General features: G+C 34.7%; 1 protein-coding gene across 1 annotated transcript in view; it reads right to left on the reverse strand.

Annotated features, from left to right (window-relative positions):
- FGFR1OP2 (FGFR1 oncogene partner 2) overlaps positions 1-9844 on the reverse strand; it is a 30953-nt gene extending 21109 nt beyond the window's left edge. Inside the window, exons 1-4 of the mRNA XM_075859801.1 lie at positions 9750-9844; positions 8787-8925; positions 8174-8291; positions 7294-7436 (exon numbers count right to left, since the gene is read on the reverse strand). Coding sequence (XP_075715916.1) covers positions 7294-7436; positions 8174-8291; positions 8787-8921 — 396 coding nt within the window. The 5' untranslated portion in view covers positions 8922-8925; positions 9750-9844. The remainder of the gene's footprint in view (positions 1-7293; positions 7437-8173; positions 8292-8786; positions 8926-9749) is intronic.
- Positions 9845-9865: the final 21 nt, after the last annotated feature.

Here is a 9865-nt window from a genome sequence, read left to right on the forward strand (position 1 = left end):
GTATATAGTAGTTATATTCTTCTATATAGGGGCAGTATTATAGTAGTTATATTCTGTATATAGGGGGCAGTTATAGTAGTTATATTCTTCTATATAGGGGCAGTATTATAGTAGTTATATTCTTGTATATAGGGGCGTATTATAGTAGTTATATTCTTGTATATAGGGGGCAGTATTATAGTAAGTTATATATCTTGTATATAGGGGCAGTATTATAGTAGTTATATTCTTGTATATAGGGGGTAGTATTATAGTAGTTATATTCTTGTATATAGGAGTAGTATTATAGTAGTTATATTCTTGTATATAGGAGCAGTATTATAGTAGTTATATTCTTGTATATAGGGGGCAGTATTATAGTAGATATATTCTTGTATATAGGGAGCAGTATTATAGTAGTTATATTCTTGTATATAGGGGCAGTAATATAGTAGTTATATTCTTGTATATAGGGGCAGTATTATAGTAGTCATATTCCTGTATATAGGGGCAGTATTATAGTAGTTATATTCTTGTATATAGGGGGCAGTATTATAGTAGTTATATTCTTGTATATAGGAGCAGTATTATAGTAGTTATATTCTTGTATATAGGGGGCAGTATTATAGTAGTTATATTCTTGTATATAGGGGGCAGTATTATAGTAGTTATATTCTTGTATATAGTGAGCAGTATTATAGTAGTTAGATTCTTGTACATAGGGGGCTGTATTATAGTAGTTATATTCTTGTATATAGGAGCAGTATTATAGTAGTTATATTCTTGTATATAGGGGCAGTATTATAGTAGTTATTATTCTTGTATATAGTAGTATTATAGTAGTTATATTCTTGTATATAGGGGCAGTATTATAGTAGTTATATTCTTGTATATAGGGGCAGTATTATAGTAGTTATATTCTTGTATATAGGAGCAGTATTATAGTAGTTATAGTCTTGTATATAGGAGGCAGTATTATAGTAGTTATATTCTTGTATATAGGGGCAGTATTATAGTAGTTATATTCTTGTATATAGGAGCAGTATTATAGTAGTTATAGTCTTGTATATAGGAGGCAGTATTATAGTAGTTATATTCTTGTATATAGGGGCAGTATTATAGTAGTTATATTCTTGTATATAGGGGCAGTATTATAGTTGTTATATTCTTGTATATAGGGGCAGTATTATAGTAGTCATATTCCTGTATATAGGGGCAGTATTATAGTAGTTATATTCTTGTATATAGGAGCAGTATTATAGTAGTTATATTCTTGTATATAGGAGCAGTATTATAGTAGTTAGATTCTTGTACATAGGGGGCTGTATTATAGTAGTTATATTCTTGTATATAGGAGCAGTATTATAGTAGTTATATTCTTGTATATAGGGGGCAGTATTATAGTAGTTATATTCTTGTATATAGGAGTAGTATTATAGTAGTTATATTCTTGTATATAGGGGCAGTATTATAGTAGTTATATTCTTGTATATAGGGGGCAGTATTATAGTAGTTATATTCTTGTATATAGGGGCAGTATTATAGTAGTTATATTCTTGTATATAGGGGCAGTATTATAGTAGTTATTTCTTGTATATAGGGGCAGTATTATAGTAGTTATATTCTTGTATATAGGAGCAGTATTATAGTAGTTATATTCTTGTATATAGGGGGCAGTATTATAGTAGTTATATTCTTGTATATAGGAGGCAGTATTATAGTAGTTATATTCTTGTATATAGGGGCAGTAGTATAGTAGTTCTATTCTTGTATATAGGGAGCAGTATTATAGTAGTTATATTCTTGTATATAGGGGCAGTATTATAGTAGTTATATTCTTGTATATAGGAGCAGTATTATAGTAGTTATATTCTTGTATATAGGGGGCAGTATTATAGTAGTTATATTCTTGTATATAGGAGGCAGTATTATAGTAGTTATATTCTTGTATATAGGGGCAGTAGTATAGTAGTTCTATTCTTGTATATAGGAGCAGTATTATAGTAGTTGTATTCTTGTATATAGGGGCAGTATTATAGTAGTTATATTCTTGTATATAGGGGGCAGTATTATAGTAGTTATATTCTTGTATATAGGAGGCAGTAGTATAGTAGTTATATTCTTGTATATAGGGGCAGTAGTAATAGTAGTTCTATTCTTGTATATAGGGGCAGTATTATAGTAGTTGTATTCTTGTATATAGGGGCAGTATTATAGTAGTTATATTCTTGTATATAGGGGGCAGTATTATAGTAGTTATATTCTTGTATATAGGAGGCAGTAGTATAGTAGTTATATTCTTGGATATAGGAGCAGTATTATAGTAGTTATATTCTTGTATATAGGGAGCAGTATTATAGTAGTTATATTCTTGTATATAGGGGGCAGTATAGTAGTTATATTCTTGTATATAGGGGCAGTATTATAGTAGTTATATTCTTGTATATAGGAGCAGTATTATAGTAGTTATATTCTTGTATATAGGGGGCAGTATTATAGTAGTTATATTCTTGTATATAGGGGCAGTATTATAGTAGTTATATTCTTGTATATAGGAGCAGTATTATAGTATTTATATTCTTGTATATAAGGGCAGTATTATAGTAGTTATATTCTTGTATATAGGGGGAAGTATTATAGTAGTTATATTCTTGTATATAGGGGCAGTATTATAGTAGTTATATTCTTGTATATATAGGAGCAGTATTATAGTAGTTATATTCTTGTATATAGGGGGCAGTATTATAGTAGTTATATTCTTGTATATAGGGGGCAGTATTATAGTAGTTATATTCTTGTATATAGGGGCAGTATTATAGTAGTTATATTCTTGTATATAGGGGGCAGTATTATAGTAGTTATATTCTTGTATATAGGGGGCAGTATTATAGTAGTTATATTCTTGTATATAGGGGGCAGTATTATAGTAGTTATATTCTTGTATATAGGGGGCAGTATTATAGTAGTTATATTCTTGTATATAGGGGCAGTATTATAGTCGTTATATTCTTGTATATAGGGGCAGTATTATAGTAGTTATATTCTTGTATATAGGGGGCAGTATTATAGTAGTTATATTCTTGTATATAGGGGGCAGTATTATAGTAGTTATATTCTTGTATATAGGGGGCAGTATTATAGTAGTTATATTCTTGTATATAGGGGCAGTATTATAGTAGTTATATTCTTGTATATAGGGGCAGTATTATAGTAGTTATATTCTTGTATATAGGGGCAGTATTATAGTAGTTATATTCTTGTATATAGGGGCAGTATTATAGTAGTTATATTCATGTATATAGGAGCAGTATTATAGTAGTTATATTCTTGTATATAGGAGCAGTATTATAGTAGTTATATTCTTGTATATAGGGGGCAGTATTATAGTAATTATATTCTTGTATATAGGAGCAGTATTATAGTAGTTATATTCTTGTATATCGGGGGCAGTATTATAGTAGTTATATTCTTGTATATAGCAGGCAGTATTATAGTTGTTATAGTCTTGTATATAGGGGCAGTATTATAGTAGTTATATTCTTGTATATAGGAGGCAGTATTATAGTAGTTATATTCTTGTACATAGGGGGCAGTATTATAGTAGTTATATTCTTGTATATAGGGGTAGTATTATAGTAATTGTATTCTTGTATATAGGAGCAGTACTATAGTAGTTATATTCTTGTATATATGGGCAGTATTATAGTAGTTATATTCTTGTATATAGGGGCAGCATTATAGTAGTTATATTCTTGTATATAGGGGGCAGTATTATAGTAGTTATATTCTTGTATATAGGGGGCAGTATTATAGTAGTTATATTCTTGTATATAGGAGCAGTATTATAGTAGTTATATTCTTGTATATAGGAGCAGTATTATAGTAGTTATATTCTTGTATATAGGAGCAGTATTATAGTAGTTATATTCTTGTATATAGGAGCAGTATTATAGTAGTTATATTCTTGTATATAGGAGCAGTATTATAGTAGTTATATTCTTGTATATAGGGGCAGTATTATAGTAGTTATAGTCCTTGTATATAGGAGCAGTATTATAGTAGTTATATTCTTGTATATAGGAGCAGTATTATAGTAGTTAATTCTTGTATATAGGGGCAGTATTATAGTAGTTATATTCTTGTATATAGGGGGCAGTATTATAGTAGTTATATTCTTGTATATAGGGGGCAGTATTATAGTAGTTATATTCTTGTATATAGGGAGCAGTATTATAGTAGTTATATTCTTGTATATAGGAGCAGTATTATAGTAGTTTATATTCTTGTATATAGGAGGCAGTATTATAGTAGTTATATTCTTGTATATAGGAGTAGTATTACAGTAGTTATATTCTTGTATATAGGGGCAGTTTTATAGGAGTTATATTCTTGTATATAGGGGCAGTATTATAGTAGTTATATTCCTGTATATAGGAGCAGTATTATAGTAGTTATATTCTTGTATATAGGGGCAGTATTATAGTAGTTATATTCTTGTATATAGGGAGCAGTATTATAGTAGTTATATTCTTGTATATAGGGGCAGTATTATAGTAGTTATATTCTTGTATATAGGAGGCAGTGTTATAGTAGTTATATTCTTGTATATAGGGAGCAGTATTATAGTAGTTATATTCTTGTATATAGGAGCAGTATTATAGTAGTTATATTCTTGTATACAGGGGCAGTATTATAGGAGTTATATTCTTGTATATAGGGGGCAGTATTATAGTAGTTATATTCTTGTATATAGGGGGCAGTATTATAGTAGTTATATTCTTGTATATAGGAGCAGTATTATAGTAGTTATATTCTTGTATATAGGGGGCAGTATTATAGTAGTTATATTCTTGTATATAGGAGGCAGTATTATAGTAGTTATATTCTTATATATAGGGGCAGTATTATAGTAGTTATATTCTTGTATATAGGGGCAGTATTATAGTAGTTATATTCTTGTATATAGGGGGCAGTATTATAGTAGTTATATTCTTGTATATAGGAGCAGTATTATAGTAGTTATATTCTTGTATATAGGGAGCAGTATATAGTAGTTATATTCTTGTATATAGGAGGCAGTATTATTGTAGTTATATTCTTGTATATAGGGGCAGTATTATAGTAGTTATATTCTTGTATATAGGAGGCAGTATTATTGTAGTTATATTCTTGTATATAGGAGCAGTATTATAGTAGTTATATTCTTGTATATAGGGGGCAGTATTATAGTAGTTATATTCTTGTATATAGGAGGCAGTATTATAGTAGTTATATTCTTATATATAGGGGCAGTATTATAGTAGTTATATTCCTGTATATAGGGGCAGTATTATAGTAGTTATATTCTTGTATATAGGGAGCAGTATTATAGTAGTTATATTCTTGTATATAGGGGCAGTATTATAGTAGTTATATTCTTGTATATAGGAGGCAGTGTTATAGTAGTTATATTCTTGTATATAGGGAGCAGTATTATAGTAGTTATATTCTTGTATATAGGAGCAGTATTATAGTAGTTATATTCTTGTATACAGGGGCAGTATTATAGGAGTTATATTCTTGTATATAGGGGGCAGTATTATAGTAGTTATATTCTTGTATATAGGGGGCAGTATTATAGTAGTTATATTCTTGTATATAGGAGCAGTATTATAGTAGTTATATTCTTGTATATAGGGGGCAGTATTATAGTAGTTATATTCTTGTATATAGGAGGCAGTATTATAGTAGTTATATTCTTATATATAGGGGCAGTATTATAGTAGTTATATTCCTGTATATAGGAGCAGTATTATAGTAGTTATATTCTTGTATATAGGGAGCAGTATTATAGTAGTTATATTCTTGTATATAGGAGGCAGTATTATTGTAGTTATATTCTTGTATATAGGGGCAGTATTATAGTAGTTATATTCTTGTATATAGGAGGCAGTATTATTGTAGTTATATTCTTGTATATAGGAGCAGTATTATAGTAGTTATATTCTTGTATATAAGGGGCAGTATTATAGTAGTTATATTCTTGTATATAAGGGGCAGTATTATAGTAGTTATATTCTTGTATATAGGAGCAGTATTATAGTAGTTATATTCTTGTATACAGGGGCAGTATTATAGGAGTTATATTCTTGTATATAGGGGGCAGTATTATAGTAGTTATATTCTTGTATATAGGGGGCAGTATTATAGTAGTTATATTCTTGTATATAGGAGCAGTATTATAGTAGTTATATTCTTGTATATAGGGGGCAGTATTATAGTAGTTATATTCTTGTATATAGGAGGCAGTATTATAGTAGTTATATTCTTATATATAGGGGCAGTATTATAGTAGTTATATTCTTGTATATAGGCGGCAGTATTATAGTAGTTATATTCTTGTATATAGGGGAGGGTATTATAGTAGTTATATTCTTGTATATAGGGTGCAGTAGTATAGTAGTTATATTCTTGTGTATAGGAGCAGTATTATATAGTAGTTATATTCTTGTATATAGGGGCAGTATTATAGTAGTTATATTCTTATATATAGGAGCAGTATTATAGTAGTTATATTCTTGTATATAGGAGGCAGTATTATAGTAGTTATATTCTTATATATAGGAGCAGTATTATAGTAGTTATATTCTTGTATATAGGAGCAGTATTATAGTAGTTGTATTCTTGTATATAGGGGGTAGTATTATAGTAGTTATATTCTTGTATATAGGGTGCAGTAGTATAGTAGTTATATTCTTGTGTATAGGAGCAGTATTATATAGTAGTTATATTCTTGTATATAGGGGCAGTATTATAGTAGTTATATTCTTGTATATAGCGGGCAGTATTATAGTAGTTATATTCCTGTATATAGGAGCAGTATTATAGTAGTTATATTCTTGTATATAGGGAGCAGTATTATAGTAGTTATATTCTTGTATATAGGGGGCAGTATTATAGTAGTTATATTCTTGTATATAGGAGCAGTATTATAGTAGTTATATTCTTGTATATAGGGGCAGTATTATAGTAGTTATATTCTTGTATATAGGGGCAGTATTATAGTAGTTATATTCTTGTATATAGGGGCAGTATTATAGTAGTTATATTCTTGTACATAGGGGGTAGTGTTATAGTAGTTATATTCGTGCATATAGGGTAATAAGAGAGTAGGGGTTGGTGTCTTGATGTGCTGCAGTATTATCATTGCTGACATAGACGTCATAAACATACCTGCCGTCCCTTATTAGTGGATTTGCATTTTCTTGTACAGTGAGTGATTCTTGTTACGGGTTAATGCCTCACAGGTGACACTATAAGGACCAGTGTTATTACCTTGGTATGCTGCTCTCTTAGTTTGATGAGGATTCCCGGGTCGTCTTTTTTGCTCGCTATGAGTAAGCGGAACATCTGTTCTCTGTACTTGGTCATTATCAGCTCCAGTGCAGACTGGTGTTCTTCCAAGGAAGTGCGCAGCTCTGTGAGGAGGAGACAGGAAGCTGCTCATAGAGGCGTCAGCTCATATGACTCTACTATAAGCTGCTGCGCTGATCCTATACATCTCCTAGTACACGGTCGATGATACTAGTCCTGATTTTTCTTACTTTGCCTTAAATTCAATCTTATTCTCTAGTCCCTTCCAAAGCCACATTGCTCTGCACTTTATATATAGAACATGGGGTGCGATATAAACTAGGGAGAGGCCGAGTTACATGATTAAAGTATGCGTCTTCCTGCTCTGGCGCCTGTTTGCTGCATTAGTAATATGGAGTGGGCAGGCAAATTATGTCACATGAATGACTACCGGCTCCATTCGCTGATGTCTTGTATTAGGCACGGACAGGGAGGGGGAGGGGAGACTACCACTTTCCACTAAGTGTGAAGGCATCACCTGTCAAAACGGATACCACGAGTGCCCTTACCGTGTAATTGAAATTTCAAGACTGTATACAAGTGGGTTGTTCTTAAAGGGCATACGGAGTTATCAGAGGGGGATCCCATTGATTTTAATGGGTGATGCTGCAGAGGAAATGTTCAGTCAGTGGCCACCTCCCTAGTGATAGCAGCTGATAGCTGAGAGCACAAGCGGAGGGGACAACCACCCCCCCTCCCCAATCAGCTCGTCTGAGGAGCCGTGAAATAGAAAGTGACTCCCCTCAGGGCATATTATTGATACGGACTCCTCACATCCTTTGCTTTAGGGCTCCTTACTGACCTTTATTCTCCTGCTGGAGCTCCCGGATCTGCCGGTTTTCCTGCTGAATACCCAGCACCAGTGTGGACCGCGGCCGATGCCTCGCCACTTCATTCAGCTCCTGGATCTCGTCCTGGTACTGTAACCGAAACAATGACTTTACTCTCCAAGCACTGTGGGTTTCCTCTCACATCCGAAAGCTTTACTGACAGGGTGAGATTAGGGATATTAGATTGTTAGCTCCTAGGGATAGGAACTGACTGCGGACAGGGATGAATTCCTCATTAGGCACAAGAGGCAGCTACGTCTCAGGGTCAGTGCATTATTATAGATGTGGGTGCAGTGGTCCTCACTTTAGGATCTGACTTCTGGGACCCTCTAACTAATTGATAGAAGAGGGAACAACCACCCCCCCCCAAGAGAGTCAGCCACATATCGGAGGGATTGTATGGAGCAGTGGCTGAGCATATGCACATATCGTTCCATACAAATCTATGGGAGGTATAGACCTAGCCGGGCAGTCGGACTCCCCCTTGATCTAACGTGTGGATGGGAGATGAATGTGATTGGTGGTGAAGCCCCTTTATATGATCACATGTGCGATTATTGAGATATTCTGCACCGGACACCTGACCTGCTTCATGGCTTCCACCCGTTTGTTGAGAACGGTCGTCTGCTCGATGAGCGACTCGGCGGCGCCGTCATGTTCCCGCAGTCTTTCCACCAGTAATTTTGCGTCGGATAAAACCTTCTCAATGGTGCAGCTCATATTCCTGGAGAGGAGGCAAAATAATAAATGGGGTGTCAGGTACAGTCAATAAGACGGTGAGAGTCAGCGGGGAGCGTAAAGACTGGGAGTGGGGTGACGAGGGTCGGGCATCTGGGTGAGCGCAGTGAAGCTGGGGGGTGCGGAGTACTTCTGGGGTGTCGTGGGTACGTTGGGCTTGACAGTCACGGTCGCAATGCGATTTTAATTATTCCCTATGGAGGACTGAGTTATTGGGGAACCACGAGGGCAGTTTTGGGGTAAAGGGGCAGGGGCTGGATTAAGGAGGTGTCAGTAAGAGGGTGAAGTGGCACAAACTCAATTATTAGGGTGCAGAACTGACATTATTGGGGTTCAGCTGCGCAGTATGGAGGGGGTTATTGGTTCGGTTTTAGGGTGCTGGGGTAAAATGGGTTGTCAGGGGAGACGCAATGAGGCAGATACTGGGTTGTGGGGTGTCGGGTGCTGCTGCAGGTTGTAGGGACCGGAACTGAAGTTTTGGGGTGTCATGAGGGCAGGTGTATGGTATGGGGGCACAGATGGAATGATTTGGGTATCAGGGACGCTGTTGTTGTGAGGTATGGGAGTAGGAGCTGGGAATTGTGGGGTGTCAGGGGAAAAGGAAACATCTGGGGTTCATCTGTGGGCTGAAGTGGGTTATTGGGGTGGCCTGTTATGGATATAGACGCTGGGTCTGAGTAACTGGTGTGTCGGAACAGGAACGGTAATCCTGGGTTATTCTAGCCATGAGTTGTCAGGTGTGGACGGGCACAGGGACAGTATTTTTCTGGCGCTGCTCTCCCCACTCCCCCTCTATATCTCCCCGGTTACCGTTACTCCGGGTTTTCCTCTCACATCCGGTCTGAAATAACCTGTCACAGAACTGCACAGCGGCCGTCTTCACCCAACCCCCCCGAACCCGTTACGTCATCACCCAGCGCCGCTGT

Source organism: Rhinoderma darwinii, chromosome 3 (genome assembly GCF_050947455.1).
Source record: "Rhinoderma darwinii isolate aRhiDar2 chromosome 3, aRhiDar2.hap1, whole genome shotgun sequence".
NCBI lineage: Eukaryota > Metazoa > Chordata > Amphibia > Anura > Rhinodermatidae > Rhinoderma > Rhinoderma darwinii.